This window comes from Ruditapes philippinarum, unplaced genomic scaffold (genome assembly GCF_026571515.1).
Source record: "Ruditapes philippinarum isolate M1 unplaced genomic scaffold, ASM2657151v2 ctg7422_1_1_1_1, whole genome shotgun sequence".
NCBI classification, from domain to species: Eukaryota; Metazoa; Mollusca; class Bivalvia; order Venerida; family Veneridae; genus Ruditapes; species Ruditapes philippinarum.
Window position 1 is genome coordinate 28,617 of NW_026865413.1, and position 18,333 is coordinate 46,949.

Sequence of the window (18,333 nt, forward strand, 5' to 3'; positions counted from 1 at the left end):
AAACCAGGTCAACCAGTGACTATGTCAACCAGTGACTATGTATTATCTCAGTTATCGTATTCGCATTAAACTGTAAACACCAGAAAGGTCCATTCCGTGGTCACAGTATATGTTCCTCCACATATGTTTTGACACATGTTGTGAACCTAAGACACTATAATAATACTGTAATGATGATTATATAGGTTGTGTTTTACCAGCATTCACAGTTTAGAACTAAAAGTGTACGAATCATGAAAAGAAAGACCAGGCAAACTTAATGGAACTATACAGGCTTATTAATAATAAAGCCAATGAACTTAACACACAGAAAAATCGGAATATATCACGTGCAATTACAATTTCGTAAGCAATGGTATAGTGTCATACGTAACGTCATATATGATTGGTAAATGAATAGAAACGCCAGGCACACTTAATAGAACTATACAGGCTTATTAATAATGAAGCTGGGTCAAAGAATAAATTTAATTTACAGTAGGGTGAACGTGTCAGTTTACACGCAAAACGCACGTTACACGCTATACGAACGCATGTTACACGCTATACGAACGCACGTTATACGCACACAAAACGAAACGAAATACGCAGACGCACGCAAAACGATATACGCTAAACGAAATACGCTAAACGATATACGCACGCTAAAACGCACGCAAAATGAAAACGTTTCTAAACCTTTATTAAAACATCATAATCATTTTAGGTTTTTAACAACTTTAGCTACATGTAGATCGTTTAGCGATAAATTTTGATTATCATATTGATATATATGGTAGCTAGAAATGTATTTTAAACGAGTTTATTGGTTGGCGACCACCAAATCCGGACGACCATCAAACCCGGACGGTTCATTAAACGCTTGATTTCGTTGTTTTCTTTGATCAGTTGTTGTCGATCAATCAAACGCTTGTTTTTGACCAACATCAGAAAGTGTTTGTTTGTAAGTATTTGTTACAAAATAATCGTTTTAATTTTCCAAATTTCACTTCCGTGTTTATCATCGTGGGGGAAGTTGAAAAATGTCCAATGCGCATTCGCAGAATTCCAGCCCCTTCCTATGTGAGGCCCGTCTGCAGTATCACCGATAAATTTATGTCGGCAGAGGATAATATCAAACTTTATTTTCGCCGAAAGAAAAACTTTTTAAAATGTTATGTCATAAAAGTTTTGACATATTTACACCAAAATATCGAAAAAATATGAAAAATAAATGAAAATTTACAATTTTCATGGAAAAACTACGCTCGATTTTTAAATCTAAGGGAGGCAACTCATACGAACGTATCGAGTCGGAAAATTTTAGATTTGTCTCCCTTACAAATAAGTGGATTTCTTACAGAGTCTTTTGCTGCGTGTAAAGAAAAAATAGAAAAAAATATATAATTTGAGTTATTTATGTTGATTTTTTTATTCATCGATTTTTTAACAGATAAGGACTTTTCTTAAGCTTTCAAACACACATACCAATCTGTTCCCTGAAATATTTTAAATCTTGCTCAATGCACAGATATATTATATTTAGCTCCATGCTCAATGAAGACAGACTTTTATCGAACGCAAGGGACTGTTAGCCTTTCAATCTGTTAATCACTGGGCCATGCTTCAATTTTCAAGCTTTAAATACAAAAGGGTTGTTATTACGCATATTAAGATAATGAAAAGACACAGAAGTTGAAAGTATGCCTATGCTTTGTGCAATATATAAGAAATTCAAACCAAATGTTCATATCTTTCAGAAAATGCAGGCAAACTACTCACCAGGACAATTGAAGAAGGCTTTATCTGCTGTTCGACAGAAGAAACAGCCGATCAAGACTGCAGCCCGGGAGTTTGGGATACCTAAAAGCACTCTGTATGACAGGTTACAGGAGAGACCATTGGACATCTGCAGCCGGAAGAAGCTCCCGAGGCTGTTGACTGTAGAAGAGGAAGGGGCCCTGGTAGAATTTGTACTTTACATGGGCGGTCAGGGCTTCCCCATGACTAGGACCATGATTCGTGTGTATGTGCGGGAGATTTTACGTAGAACAGGTAACATTCAATTAACTATTAAATTCTGATATGATAGGCATGCATATGATAACTAATTCCATGGAAGATTTAACAAATGTAGCAACTACTAGTATATAGATTTGTAAATGCAAAACTTTGTTAAACCTAACATTTCTGCGTCTTTTCATTTGCTCACACATGACCGAGATATTGCGATTCTAACAATAATCTTGTTTTTTTACAGGACGTGTGTCCCTCATTTGCATGGAAACTGGACCGTCTGATAAGTGGTTCCGGGGTTTCCTCGCCAGACACCCACAACTGTCGGAGAGAACCCCGGAAAACCTGGACAAGTCTAGAGCGAGAATGTCTAGTCAGTATACAATGGACGGCTGGTTTGAGCTCCTTAAGAAAGTTTTGAGGGACAAGAAGCTCGAGAACAAGGAAGGACAGGTACCTTTATACCAAGTTTTACTCTTGATAAATTTTTTAATCTATGAAATATATTGAATTTTCTTGGGAAAAAAATATCATATATTTTCTACATCATCTCTTATGAAGTAAAAACCTTTTTAATTACAGATTTTCAATGTAGATGAAGTGGGTTGGTCGGGGAAGGAGAGAAAGAAGGTGAAAGTGTTTGGACAGAAAGGGGCCCACTGCTTTGCGGCCAACAATATCACATCATGTGAACATGTGACGGTCAACATGTGTATTTGCGCAGATGGCAGAATACTACCGCCAATGATAATATATAAAGTAAAACATACATTATATAATTTACATGAATATTGTCACGTTATATACATTAATTATGCTATAATTTGTTCTAAACACGTCGTCTCCTTAACATTGTACAAATGAGTATTTTTAAGTGAGTCTTATTAAGCCATCGAGTATACGCTGCAAATTTATACAGAGCTCGTAATAAAGAATATATTTTCATTACAACACAGTACAATCATGCCGCTTTCTTCTAGATAATAGTTTATGCGTGTATACATACTGGATTTCAATATTACAGGAATCGTTACCACACAGGTCCATGTATGACGGAATACCTGGAAGTTGGCTGTACGGCAAGAGCGAGAACGGCTACATGGACGGTGACCTGTTTCTGACGTGGTTTAAAGAAATATTTCTGATTAACTGCGGCAGGGAGAGGCCCGTCCTGTTAGTCATGGACAACCATGATAGCCATGTTACATTGCCATTGGTGGAGACTGCCCGTTTAAATGATGTTGTACTGCTCGGGTTGCCTGCCCACACAACGCACATTCTTCAACCATTGGATGTAAAAGTAAGTACATGCACATGCAATTACATAAAAGATTTTTTTTCGTCGAGACTTGCATTAGAAAAGATACATGATAATATCATTAAATTGTATTATAATATTTTATGTACTTGTTACCTTATATATTGGGAAGGTTTAGAGCAAGTCACATGTACATATTCTTAAACATATTTATATAATATATACAAAATTAGTTTCTTTTTTTTATTTTAAACCTTTGAGTTACACTTTACGTATATCTGTAAGGAATGATCTGATATTTTGAAGGTAAATGGACCACTGAAGACCAGATTCAGTAATCTGGCGACGCATCTGGGCTTCGCCAACCCAAGCCTGTCAATAGGAAGAGCGAGATTTCCTGTAGTTCTGCGTCACGCAATAGAACAGACGACACCCTCCTCTGTTAGGCAGGCGTTTGTGGCTACCGGCATAGTGCCATTTAACCCACAAGCAATAGATAAATCACAATTAGTTCCAGCAACTTTTACTAAAACAAATGAACAGAGTATGTATTTACTGTTTATCGTTTACTTATTTTAACAGAAAAACGCGTAATGCATGTTAATAAATTTGTTTAAGATTTCAAACATTTATTTAAAAAGTTCCATTAGTTCACTTTTGAAGTAATTCGTTCGTTGTCCGTTTTCTTGCCACACTTACCATTAAGTTTTATCAAGGTAAACAACATTCCTAGATAGCTTTTAACCAAACATTTAAATGATTGTTCAGTTCCGCGGCAAAGTCAATACATTTGTCTCTTTTGTAAAGAACATATTTTTAAGAGGAAAAAATATATCAAAATTACGATATATATTAATTTCAGCTGGTGAAAAGGAAAACAGCAATGTTAAAACATGTGAGGCTTGTGGGTCATTCCTGACAAATCCTTTAGTGGATCAAGGGGTCATACCGCAGTCAATTGCGCAGGTGTTGGTGCCACCGCCACAAAAAACAACGGGAAAATCAAAATCTTCACGAATTGTGACCGAGGGTCGGGTTATAAGTGGCGATGAAATGCTGAAAAAATTAGAAGTAAATTCACTAGAAATATATCTGCTTTTGTACATCCAACTTAAGTATATTATGAAACCACACACGTACTTTTTTGACGCTACTTAAAACCTTTTGTCGTCCATTATATACCTTTACTCTGTTTAATAAAAATCAAACTGAAAACAAAATTATTTTTGAATTGCTAATAATTTTGTTTCTTCATCTCTATTTCAACAGTTATTCTGTTCTTATTTTCAGGAGAAGGAGGAGGTCATGCGACGCCAGATGGAGGAAAAGGAGGAGAGGTTGAGGTTAAAAGAACAAAGGAAACAGCAGAAAGAAAAAGAAGAAGAAGAGAAAGTTGAGAAGAAGAAACGACGGGAGGAAGAAAAGAAAAAGAAGGAACAAGAACTTAAGGAGGAGCGAATGAAGAAGGCTGTTGGGGGACGCTTAGCACATAAACGTTTTACGTGTGCTGTGTGTGGGGAGAGAGGGCGTGTGAATGACGAAATGAATGGAGTTATGTGGTATGGGTGCGATGATGGTATGTGTGGGCGTTGGTATCATGAGGAGTGCTTGGGTCAGAGTGAGAATGAGTATCTGAAGGAGAGTGAAAGTGATGATTTGCCTTGGTATTGTGCCGTATGTAAACCGTGGTTGTATGAGGAAGAGTAAGAGTACGAGAAATTGTGATGTTAAGATTATGTCTGAATGTATTTCTTGATGTTTTTTAGTTATTTCATAAATTTGTGTTTTATAGATGTTTGTTTTGAGTTTATATAATCAAAATGATGAAATAAATGTGAGAATAGTTATATGTCAAGATTAGTTTGTTAATTTTATTTGTCTGCGCGCTTACCATTGTATACAATGTATACAGTTGTATATAGAAAATTATATATATCTTACATCTGTTTGATAGGATACACAGTGTAATCTATTTCAAAAACATAAGCCAGATAATTTAAGCTAGAATAGCTGTTGCCGTTATGGTGAGTTCATTGTCATACGAATTGTAGAATGTTACCACAAACGAGCATGAGTAAATTTAACTGTCTCATTGAAACACTCGATCTGGCAGAAGAAAGCGTTCACATTCTTAATAGGCCTAGTTGTTAAACATTCATAAGACTATTTTAAGCACGATAAAAGTCTCGTTTCTTCTTTAATCTAAATAGACTATTATACAGTGTCACTCTTTTTAGATCCTTAAATAATAAAATTGATTTTTTACGTTCTTTAGAAAATTACTAAGTTTACATCACTTAAGACAAGGTTGACGTCAAAATATTTACGTCAAGAGCTCAATACCAGACCTCATAAACTAGCTTATAACGATTTCAAATTTAATAATAAAATTCTCAAATTTTCGGCAATTGCCGCTGGAATATTGCTTATGTGAACAGTATTGTTTTTAAACCATACAAGCCATTACTTTGGCTAAATTATAGCTATATACTGCCTGTCCGGACACATGGTACTGTAGTCTGGATAATTTTGACACTTTGGTACACCCCCGCACGGGCCTCATACACGAATGTCTACGTAATCGGAAGTAAACAAACCAGCTCTTCAGTTTAGCGAAGAACCTAGCTGTAGTGTGTTAAAATTTCAGGTATCTAGCTTTAAAAATGTGAAAAATATATGGAAAAATGTTTAAAAAGTGTCCGGTTGATGGTCGCCAACCAGTATGTAAGAACTGAAATGCACTCAACCTAGCACCGAAATTAATTTTTGTCACAGCCTCAACAAATGATTTTTAGAAATATTTATAAGCTATCGTGCGCTAATATCGAAAGTAAAATAGTTAGGATAACGTGTTCCTTTTTGTGCGCAATCAAATAAAGAACTATCCCTTGCATTCACTACGTAATCTCTACGTAATAGTCCAACATGGCCGACATTGAATTATGCATTGCAAATTTTTATAAATATACAGTGCTAACAATTAAATTCAGATGGATTTATGAGGCATATCTATATATTAAGTGAGGCTGCATCATAAACAATCGAACTATATAATCTTGAGTGTAAAATAAAGGAATAAACTATTTTGACAGAAGTCACGAAAACAGATTAAAAACACAGGATTCTACCACGGATAACTTTAAGGGAAATGGATAACATTAAGGGAAAAGCTTCCAGAATCAGGAATGATTAAATTGCTGGCACAATACGTAGATTTAAGTTGATGTCCTGTATGTTTCATTAGGACACCGCATGATTTATCTTGTCTTGTCGCCAGCAAAATCTTCTCAAAACGAAAGTGAAAGTAGAAATAAACAGTCTACTTAAATCCAGTGAAATCACAAAAAAAGGTAAAATTTCTAGGGCATTACAATATATGAGTATATATAAATATTAAGAACGCAATTTTATTTTAGGTCTGAAACAGTAGTCGAGAGTAAAAAAAAATGAGGAAAATAAGGAAACCGGTTGTGATGTAAAGTTATTGGATTTACAAAGACAGCGCAACAGAAATTATTTTTCATATCACTTAAAATTGAAATTTATTGACGTGCGCTTAATATGTATTAAAAAGAGGATATTGAATGAGTGTAAGTTCAATGCTGAATTTATTGCACGAGTTGAATAAATTATATTATGCGACCTCTAGCTCAGGTGAGCATAATATTTACTTTATTCAATGAGTGCAATAAATTCAGTAATGAACATACACAAATTTAATATAATATTCTATTTAACACATACTAAAAATAAAGACCGTTTAAAGTGAAATCAGAGTCATTTTTCTTTGACGCGCCTATATAGTTTAACGCTATCATTTAGCATGTCTTTACACTATATGTTTGTATAACGCTAATGACGTCACGTCAAAATATATGCACGGCCGTACAATGCCATATTTACGGAGTCGCAAAATCAGCACTGGTGTGTGATAATATAATGCTTTATCACACACCGGTGCCAATTTTGCCACTCCGTAAATATGGTATTGCACATCTGTACATATAATTGACATGACGTCATTAGCGTTATACAAACATTGTGTAAAGACACACTTTAAATATGCAGCCTGACTGGGACTTGAGCCCGAGACCCCTTGAATACAGTGTCGAAGCTGACTACCGGCTAAGCTATCAGTCCGCTTGCATACTCCTCCCGTCAATGAACAGTTCTTAGCTGTAGAAATGAAAAAAAATCAGTTTTACAGTATCCTTTTTGTGATTCCATATACCATGCCAGTAATGGTCCCCTGACAGGGAAGGGAACACTTCCTTACTGATAGTGGATCTGAACACCTCAGTGTCTGCATTATAGGACATTTGCCATACCTTTTTTTATTTTTTAATGAAATTTGGTGGATTTTTTTCCATATCAATCAAACAGATGTAATTGTTACTCAATATTATAGTAATATGTTGCCTTACTAACTTAGTTTCATTTCCTAGGAGGTTATAATAAGGTAAAATTACCCCCATTTTTTAAGATGTAATGTATTTGCTTGAACAAATAGGCATCATAGAAAATTTACCCTATCCTTCTTCATTGTCAATATAATTCAATGGGGTTTTCTTATTTTAGTCAATTAGATGTAGTTGTACTTGATAGTACCCGTACGAAAATTCCAGCCGTAAAGTAGCAGGAAAAGACACGGAAATTGGACGTAAAACCACTTTTCCAGGCGTAAAACACACGTAATTTTTAAGAGCAGGAAAAACATGGAAAGTTTGGCCGTAATTTTCTATTTTTTACGGCTGTACTTTTCTTTACAGACGTAAAATTTGACTTTGAATTTTGAGGTGTTGTAAAAGTGAATCAAAATTGCTTAAGTTCCATTTTACGCCCGTAAAATAAAATTACGGCTGTAAAAAAAGTGTACTCTAAGGTTCTTTAGTTGCATGGAATAAAGACATTAAAAAGTTGAAATATTATTCTATGCCCAGAAAATGCATTCATCTGGATATAGTTTGTTGCTACTCCTATGAAAATTAAACGTCAGTCTTCAATAAGTTTGACCTTGGTCTCTTCTTCTAAATGGGATTTGTCCATTTAATATTTGTATAAACTGATACCAGTACTTACACCTTTCATGTTATGCTAACAATAATTAAAAGTGAAAAAGTGCAAAGAGCAGTAACTTAAAAATTATGCAAAATAGTTATATATGGTTCTAAAACACTGAACTTAACACAAAAAGATCTATCCATCTGTGAAGTTTCAAATTAATATTTCCAATACTTTTAAAGTTGTATGATTAAGACAAAAAATAAGCAAGTACAAAAGGGAAATAACCCCCAAATCATACAATAAAATAAAGAGTTATGGTTCTTAGGCATTGCACTTCTCATAAATGAGATCTACTTATATGAGAAGATTTAGAATTATTGTCTCTAACATTTTTGTGAAAAACTTACAAAAGGCAATAAACTCCATTACTTTGCAGGAGTGTTATGTATAATTAGGAAAAAAAAACATGTATCAAACTTGTTATCAATATCAATTATTTAAATGCTACTAAGTATTTGATAGAAATACAATAATGAAGCAATGTGCTTATACATATACCCCACTGTGAAACTTAGTCATAGTATGCCCTTGAGGCTTTAAATCTATTGTACAAATAATGCATGGTAATTTCTTATAACCAGGAAAAGTAAATACTGCACCCACTAAGATTTAACAACACAGATCTGATAAAACTGACTTCCCTCTTATCTATACATACATCTCTGCATGGCGGTTAATACTCACTATGTTTACTCATGCTGACCAGACTGTTCTATTTGGTTATTTTGGGAGAGGCAACATTATACATTTTATGTGTAGAATCTGTGTTAAAACAACATGCTAAATTATCTTTCAAAAACATAATTGTACACTATCTATTTAGGTATTAAACATAGTTTATACATATAAATGAATGTAAAAAATAAAATGATGGGTGCTTTTGTTTTTGGATATCCCTCAGAGTTTAACCCATTACTTCATATACACGCCTTTTAACGCCCTTTTCACCCCCCCCCCTTTTTGTTGTCTCAAATGATGAAAAAATGCCTTATTTAGGCCCCAAACACTTGTTTTTGTTTGAGAAATTTTGTTAAAAAAAGTGACCTCTGTTTCGGCGCGGCCCCCAAACCAAAAGATACATCAGGGGGTTGCCAGAAGGGGGATGTGCCCCCTTCTGTTTGGGGGGTTTGAAGGGGGGCGGAGTCTCCCTCATCGCCAAGAAAATTTTGGACTTGTGAGAGGCTGTAAATGACCCCAGATTGATCATAAGGTAACGTGTAACCAACGCTGAAAAGCATTTGACTCTATCTCAATCCATTGAGAAGTTGCAGCACTTTGAAATCAATTTTGATGGAAAAAATCAACGCAAAATAGTGATTTTGGGCAATTTTGAGATGTCCCCTCGTTGCCATGGTAACAGAAAATTTAAGCCTGAGCATGTTGTTGCAAGGGCAATGGTCCAGTCAACATTTGTGCCAAGTTTGATTTGTGTTGAAGCAGTTTTTATAGTATTATAGCACATGAACTTGTAACGGGAGACTTTTCAATGAAAACAGCCATTTTTCACAAAATGCTCATGAAGCAATGGGTTAAAATTATAATGGAACCTTCCAGTAATACAGTAACAGTTTGAATTCAAAGGAATTGAGGTCAGTGCAAACACAAAGGAAACGATTGATATTGTAGCAATTCTGTAGATTGTTATTATTGTGTTTTAAATGTAAGGATGCATATTTTTAATTTCTCAAAGAAAGCATTTAAAGTCTTACTAGTGTGGTAAATAGAAATGAGAAGAATCTGGAAATGATTTTAACTGAAGTGTGAATGTGTAGATTATATTATTGGACAAGAAGATATTAACAGCAGAATCATTCGAAGTCAAAGTTTCAGGTAAACAACTTTTACATACATTAGATTTATGCAGAAACAGATTAGCTTTTAAAATCATAACTTTCAAGTGCATTGTACAGAAATTAGTTTTTTTTTTTCTTTCAACTTGACTAAAACAGAAATCTGCATGTACATGTACATATAAAAATGTAGGAAAGATCTTCATCATTTCTTAATACAGTATGTTAGATTATTTTTAAGTTCAAGAAAAAAAAATGATATCAATTTCTAAGTATTGCACTGGTCAACACCATATTATGTATAATATTATATCAATTTAGATTATGAGATTACATTGCAGGCTTGGACCATGCAGTACAGACTAAGATGCTGTCTCAGTGTTTATGTGTGCAACATTTAACTAGCGTAAAGCCCAAGAAGGTAACTATGTTTTAAATCTCTAAACAATACCATTTACAATATAATTAAATATCATATAAAAATAAAAATATTTGAAATGAAATTCGTAGTCGAATCAAGTGATTGGTTTAAGACTATCAATTAAAACACCACTGTTGACTCAGTTTTGACATAATAATTATTGTACAGTGAAATAAGATAATGAGTTGAAGCTTTTTATATTTTTGAATATGCAGCCATTAGCATGAAAATTGTATATTATCTTTTGAGATATTATGAAATGCAATATTGTTATATTAAATATCTATTACTGATCCCCATTGTAATTCCATCTTTAATAAATTAACTAATATTATACATGTATAATCAATGTATAATTTTGTCCTTAAAGGTGAACTGGACACAACCCTGTGAAATTCCTGGTGTTCGAAAACCAAAGCAAAGTGCTGGAACAGATGGACATGGTTAAAGAGAAATTGGTAGTTTAAATAATCAGATTTTTTTTTAAATTTCATATCGGCAGTTTAACTTATAAGCTGACTTTTTTGAAGAATAAGGAAAGCTATCCTAGGCCCCCCCCCCCTCCCCGAGGGGCGGTGATGGCTAAAACCACTTTATGTTAAATTTTAATAATGTTCTTTTTTCGACTTAGAATTTATATTATATTAAAGTTAAAGAAACACCACAAATATTTTCCAATTCCATAGACATTTGGCTGTGAAGCTTTGCACACTTGTTCACCATCATGTTTTCAATCTGTACACAGACGAAAGTGACTGCATCAAGCATTTTGACAGATTTATGCCCCTTTTGACAATTAAAATCTATGTCCAAGTTTGCGTACAACCTCAAGTATTTTCAAAGTCTATTGACACATGGCTTTGAAACTTTGCATACTTGTTCACCATATGTCCTCAACCTGTACACAGTAGGATGTCATTGATCAAGCATTTTGACAGAATAATGCCCCTTTTCCACATAGAATTTATGTTAAGTGTGCATAGCATCACAGATATTTTCCAATTCCATTAACACTTGGCTTTGAGACTGTGCTCACTTGTTCACCATCATACCCCCAACTTTTCTTACCGCTGCTCTTTGACTTCTTAGTGTGACCACGACCTTGCAGTTAGGAGTCTTAGTCTTGTGCATATTTTACTATTTCATCATGTTACAAATTTGTGCCAAGTTATTTCAAAAACCCTCAATGCAGGATAAAGTTATTAGCTTCAAATGATTTTCTTACACTTTGACCTGTAACTGTGAGTCTGTGACCTTGACCTTTGAACTAGGGTCTTATCCAAGGGCATGACATCGCATCTCATTATGCTTCATATTTGTGCTAAGTTATTCTTTAAAATCCCCTTTGATGAATAACAAAGTTATGGCTGGACAAGATTTCTTACCTTTGACCTCTATGTGTGTGACCTTGACCTTGGAGCTGTGGTATTAAGCATGATCAATGTCTGAATATGCTACAAAATATTTTCCGAGCTATTTGAAAATTCCCTTGATGCATGATGCAGTCATTGACCCAGACAAGGTTTTCGTACACACATAGACATGCACTAATGGACACAGAACAGACAGGCGGAAAGGGGTATTGCTATATGCCCCCTTACTATTATCATGGTGGGGGCATTATAAAATGCATGTCAGAAAATAGGCAAAATGTCAAGATTCTTATACTTAAAACTTTACACCTTCAATGATAAGAGGAAAGTTGTTGTAATATTAAAATAGGAAATGCATATTATACAATGCTTGATATGGCTAATATTTTACAGGTATTGTTGGAACAACATTACAAATGGTGCACTGAGACACAAGATTCTTAAAAGGTCACAAAAAGGAGAGGCTACAACTGCAACTAGATTGAACAGCAAGTGAAAAAATCAACTCATTACATGAACTTAGTTAAAAAATTACAATCTTTTTAACAAACAATTGAGTTTAATTTGTAGATTTGAAACAAAATTGATTTCATAAACCTAAAAAACAAGCAATTCTTTGGTTATATATCTATGTTAGGATCAGGTTTTGTGTTTGTGATCATTTGTTGTTTGTTACTGGCTTATTTTCTCAAATGTTCCAGGATTAAGAAAAAATATATTCTATGAAACATGTGACAATTAAACAAGGATGACAAGCTTGTTCTTCAGATGCAAAAAAATCAAAGCATACTTTAAGGACAGACGTAAAAATTAGTATAGACGTAAAATTTGAATTTTGTACGCCCGTAAAAGGAATTTACGGGCGTAAATTTAATATAGACGTAAAATCTGGATTTTATACGGCTGTAAAGGGAATTTTACAGGCGTAATTTTTATTTTTGAATTCCTGCTCATTTAAATATTACGTGTCATTTGTACGCCCGGAATCCGTGCCATTTACGGCTGGTTTACGTGCGTAAAACCGTATTCCAGGCGTAATTTATTCTATAATATTAGAAAAAGCATAAGGCGTATTTTCTTTTGTACGGGCGTAAAATAAAAAAAAAATTCCGTCTATTTTACAGCTGGAAAATTTCATACAGGTATAACATTATTTGGCTTTACTTGACCAGAAGGTTATAAATAGGTAAACTTACCCAAATTTTCACTGATTTAGTGTGGTAAAGTTATTAATAAGGCATTATAGAAAGTTAGCCATTATTTCTTAATTTTCAATGAAATTTTTTGGGATTTTCTTATATAAGTCAATTAGATGTAGGTATTACTTAATACAATAATACTAAGTTGCTTAACTAACTTTGATTCATTTACCATGAGGTTATAATCAGGTAATATTACTCCCATTTTTAATGAATTAGTGTGTAAGCTTGTATAGTTATACATAATAGGAAATAAGCCATAATTTTTTTAATATTAAATGTAATTAATTGAGATATTCTTACTTTAATCAATTAGATATGCTTGTTAATTAATATAATAGATTTATGTTGCACTTATAATTCTGTTTCATGTCATAGGCTGTTATAATAAGGTAAAAAACCCCATTTTGTAGTGAATTAGTGTTCTATCTTAAGACAGTAAAGTATCTCAGGAAATTTGCAATAACTCTTATATTTTGTAATGAAATTTGGTGGGACTTCCTTACTTTAGTCAATTAGATACGTTTGTTAATTAATATGATAGATTAATGTTCCTCTTATAGCTTTGTTTAAATTCCAAGGCTCTTATAATTAGGTAAAATTTTCATATTTTGTAGTGATTTAGTGCATTTTCTAGGACATTTAGGCATCTTAGGAGATTTGCCATAATTGTCATATTTTGAAATGAAATTTGTTAGGACTACCTTATTTTAGTCAATTAAATATGGTTGTATATTAATATAAAAGATTTATGTTATAAAAAATTCTGTTTCATTTCCTAAGAGGTTAAGTGTAAGGTAAAATTACCCAGTGTATCAACATTTTATGTGGCACTTCTTTCTTGTATAGTTTGGGTCCACATGGAATTTACTATAACATTTATATTTTTCATGGACAATTATTGAAATCTTCTTTTTTAAGTTATCTAATTAAAGCTTTTAATTAATAAAAATTATTTGGATTGAGTTATCAATTACATTACTTTTCATAGGGATCTTGTATTAAGCTCTTGTTAATGAACTGACCTACCTATGAAGCATAAAATTGATATTGTAGGAAAATTAAAATAACAATCAATTGAAATTGTACAGGTCCCAAAAGATATATTAGTATGCAAAATGGGTTTTTGTAAATTTAAATAAATACATAGGTGATATTTAAGTATAATATAGTTAGAATTTTAGCAGTTTTGAGGTTATAACTTACTTGAGGGGAGTTAAACAAGTGACTTGGGACTACAGCATACCTAGCTGAGAAAAAGCTTCAAAGAATTATATGGTTATATATGGATAGGTTATATACTTTTAAGTTAGCAAAGGGCGACACAGGCTCATCTCGGGTATCTTAAAGGGGTATTATGTTGAGTAATGGTTACGGATTGATAAATCTTTAAAGTGATTTTAGATAATATACAGAATAAAAATCAAAAAAAGCTATATATGTTTATCAAAGTGGGTTATAATATGGACTTCATATAAGATTAAGATATATTTGAGCCGGGTCACGATAAAACCAACATAATAGGTTTGCGAACAGCATTGATCCAGACCAGCCTGCGCATCTGTTCGCTAACAGTGTCTCTACTTGTTATACGGTTTGTAAGTGAACAGCATGGATCCTGATCAGACTGCGTGGATATGCAGGCTGGTCTGGATCCATGGCTGGTCGCCATACCACTATGTTGGTTTTGTCGTGACGCGGCTCATTTAACTTTTAACATGTAAACACTGAACTGGATCGGGAAACAAGGATTGACAATTTTATTAAGATTGCTAAAAATAATAATTGTAAACTGTTTTTATTGTACATAATAGGAATATTTGCTATATCATTGTATCTTTCTCTTTGTTTGATTGGACTGGTTGAAATTCATAGAAATCCCCAATCAAGGTAATCATTATTTAACAAAACATATATTTATTAAATATCACAAGTAATAACAATACATCAATATGACTGTCAGACAGATCTTGAAACAAAATAAAGGGCTTTAAAAGCCCAGGCCACATACAAAAATAGTAGTCTATGCTTTGATAATGAGCTGACAGATAGGGGAATTTTGTAAAGGGTGGCTTAGCCTGTCTAAAACATGTCTTAACATGTCTAAAAAGTACATCATGGTATATTTTAGCCACCATAGAATTTATCTAGAAAATAATCTAGCTATTTTTATTTGTACAAAAATATAGAAATAATACAATTTATAATTAGTAAAATGTTCACTATACATGTACAAATAATGAAAATATTAACAAATGTCGGTACAGCCGCGGTACGGTATTTAGAGGGTCACGGGTTCGAGTCCATGTCAGGATGCACTTTTTTCTCACCCTGTGACTGATATAACATTTGTATAGCCCAGGTAGAAATTAAATCACAATGCTAAGTAACCCTGGGAAATTCGAAGAAATATTTGCATACACAGTAGGTTTATAACGATTCAGTATTTTAACAAGTAAAAACGTGTAAGCGGCCCGAATAGCTCGGAGGAACTCAAGAGCCGCGGAATGGTATTCCGAGTGTCAGGGGTTCGAGTCCCTGCCAGGCTGTTACATATCAATATAAATCTGTCAAGAAAAATAGGGAGGAACTGTCTAAAATAATTATCACCCTAAATAGGATTCCGGATCGGGTTCGGACAGTCTTTGATGAAAAGTCAGAAGATGAACTTGTAAAGGGGGTGGGGTGCTAGTCTGATTACCATCATTTGATGTCTGACGAACTTCATATCTAATATATATTGGTATGCATATAAACACCTGTTTGCTGAATTTAATATCAAAAATGTTGCAATTTATTAGTAACTACGAGGAGTATTCAATAATTAGTGTCGGGGCTATAGTAAAATGAAAACTTTTAAAGCAACAACCATTTTTATTTTTTTAAACCTTCAAAGTAATCTCCTTTGAACAATATCCAGAGTTTCAAAAGTTTGATCCAATTTTGAAATGCTTTTTTATAGTCTTCTTGAGGTATACCCCTACATAACTGATGTAATGCTGAACCAAGTCCATTTCTAGTGCTGTAACGGCGATCCTGAAGGTGTTTCTTTAATCTTGGAAACAGGAAGAAATCGCAGGGTGCCAAATCTGGCGAGTATGGTGGGTGATTAATCACAGCTACACGTTTGCTCTCCAAGAATTTCTTAACAATGTCTGCCTTGTGTGGAGTAGCGTCGTCATGGAGAAGATACAAACCTCTCATACCAGTATGTGGACGTCATTTGCGATAATATTTGTCAACTTTGTTTAACACTATTCGTTTGTAAAATTTTGCAGTAACGGTACGACCTTTTGGAATAGGAACTTGTGTCACTACAACATGTATACCAAAGATCATGGCATACATAACCTTCTTCTGCCAGTCATTCTTTTAGCTGAACAGGGCCTACGGATATGTTTGGTGGCCCATATCTTAATTTTTACCTTCCGTGAGGGCTCAAAATAGTGGAACCAGCTTTCGTTTCCAGTTACAATGTTAGAAAATTTACGATCGTTATATTTGGGAAACATCTTCAATAATTTCTTGGCACATTTTACACGCTCTTGCTTTTGCTTTTCAGTCAATTAATGTGGTATCCATCTGGCTGCAATCTTCTTAACTTTGAGGTGCTTCTTTAGAATCATAAATGTACTTCTCGTTGAAATGCCAGTATACTTAGCTATTCAGAAACTGTATATCCGAGTTTCTTTGTTAATGAGTTCTTGCATTTTTTAATGTTGTTTTTTGTTGACCACTGTGTGTTTTCTTCCCCTACCACTAGCATCTTAAGTGACTCCGTTCCACTTTTAAACTTAACAATCCATATTTGAACTGCTCTTTCACTAACCACAGATGGTCCATGAATACGACAAAGTTATTTATGAATGGCTGCACCATTTAACCCAAATGTCATACGCGCTTTGACATGTTTGATGTAAGCTCGAATTTCAACATTATTTACTGAATCTTTTCCAGCCATTTTTATACGCAGTTGATCGAATATTCAACTTTCAACAATGAATTTCTTAAAACGTGTTTGAATTGGGATACATGTATGACACACCGTTGGAAAGATAAAGAGTTGAAGCGTATCATAATGTAACTTTGCACGTGATTGACGAAACATACTTAGAGAAAAATGAGGCCCGTCACTAAATATTGAATGCTCCTCGTGAATCTTATACATGTATGCGTATGTAAACTAGGATTAAAACTAATTAATCTTCGGCGTAAAGCATGTAGAAATCTGACCAGTATTCACCGCGAGGTCACAAACTTTAAAACTTTAATGTAAAGATCACAATAATACTTCTTTATATAATATTTCTATTCTTTGACAGGGACAAAGAACATCTCTTACATGTTTAAGAAACAAGAAATTTACATAATATATCTATCTAAGATATTCTTTTACTTCTGAATAGTAACACACGCAAAACACGGTACTTAAGCGCTTAGACGAACGCAGACGCACGCTAAATAAGAAACGCACGCTTTCAGACGCACGATAAACGAAAAACGATACACGGAAAACGAAAAACGTTAAACGCTTGAAAATGATGCACGCTTGAGAAAGCGTTTCAGCACACGCACGTTGCACGATATACGCACGCACGTTACACGAAAAACGGACGCACGAAAAACGCTATTTTTGACAACCGAAACGTTCACCCTACTGTAACATAAATAAGGAGAAAACTCGGAATATATCACATGCAGTAACAATTTCGTATTCAACTGTATGATTTGTATAACGTCATAATCATGTGACGTCATAAATGACGGGAAAAACGCGTATAACCTGAATTTATAGTGTATATTTATGCATTTGACAAACTAGTCACGGTTTATTCAATATGTTAGTGGTTACCCATCTTTTGAGGTGACATATGGTATAAAAATATACCATTGGTTGCTAAATTGTTACTGCATTTGATATTTGTCTTTCTTTTACATATGTTTAACACGGAAATTGCTTCTATTCCAGTTCTATTTCAAGAGTCAATATACAGTGCATATATTGTATATAGCGTTATTTATGTAATTGCAACTTAGTCATTGAAATATGGATAAAATGGAAAGGTCATGTTCTCATTCTTAGTAGTCTGCATATATTATAGTAATACATAACGTTTTTTATATACTGACAGCTTAGTATTTGTTTTCTAAGAAAAAAGCAGGAAGAAAACATCCAAAACGTTTTATAACTAAACTAGTTCTGTAAGAGAGGGGAAGGCAATAATAGACACAT

General features: G+C 33.8%; 1 protein-coding gene and 1 long non-coding RNA gene across 2 annotated transcripts; both read left to right on the forward strand.

Moving 5' to 3' along the window:
• The first annotated feature begins 1,491 nt into the window (after positions 1-1,491).
• LOC132728928 (tigger transposable element-derived protein 6-like) lies at positions 1,492-5,859 on the forward strand. Its single transcript, XM_060714649.1, has 7 exons — positions 1,492-2,034; positions 2,240-2,448; positions 2,578-2,754; positions 3,020-3,295; positions 3,560-3,797; positions 4,116-4,324; positions 4,544-5,859. Exons 1-7 carry the CDS (start codon positions 1,683-1,685, stop codon positions 4,958-4,960), a joined length of 1,878 nt encoding a protein of 625 aa, XP_060570632.1. The 5' UTR covers positions 1,492-1,682; the 3' UTR covers positions 4,961-5,859.
• Positions 5,860-9,852: 3,993 nt separating this feature from the next.
• Positions 9,853-12,509, forward strand: LOC132728927 (uncharacterized). Its single transcript, XR_009625547.1, has 4 exons — positions 9,853-10,147; positions 10,449-10,528; positions 10,899-10,971; positions 12,295-12,509. It is a non-coding gene; the product is annotated as an uncharacterized LOC132728927 (long non-coding RNA).
• Positions 12,510-18,333: the final 5,824 nt, after the last annotated feature.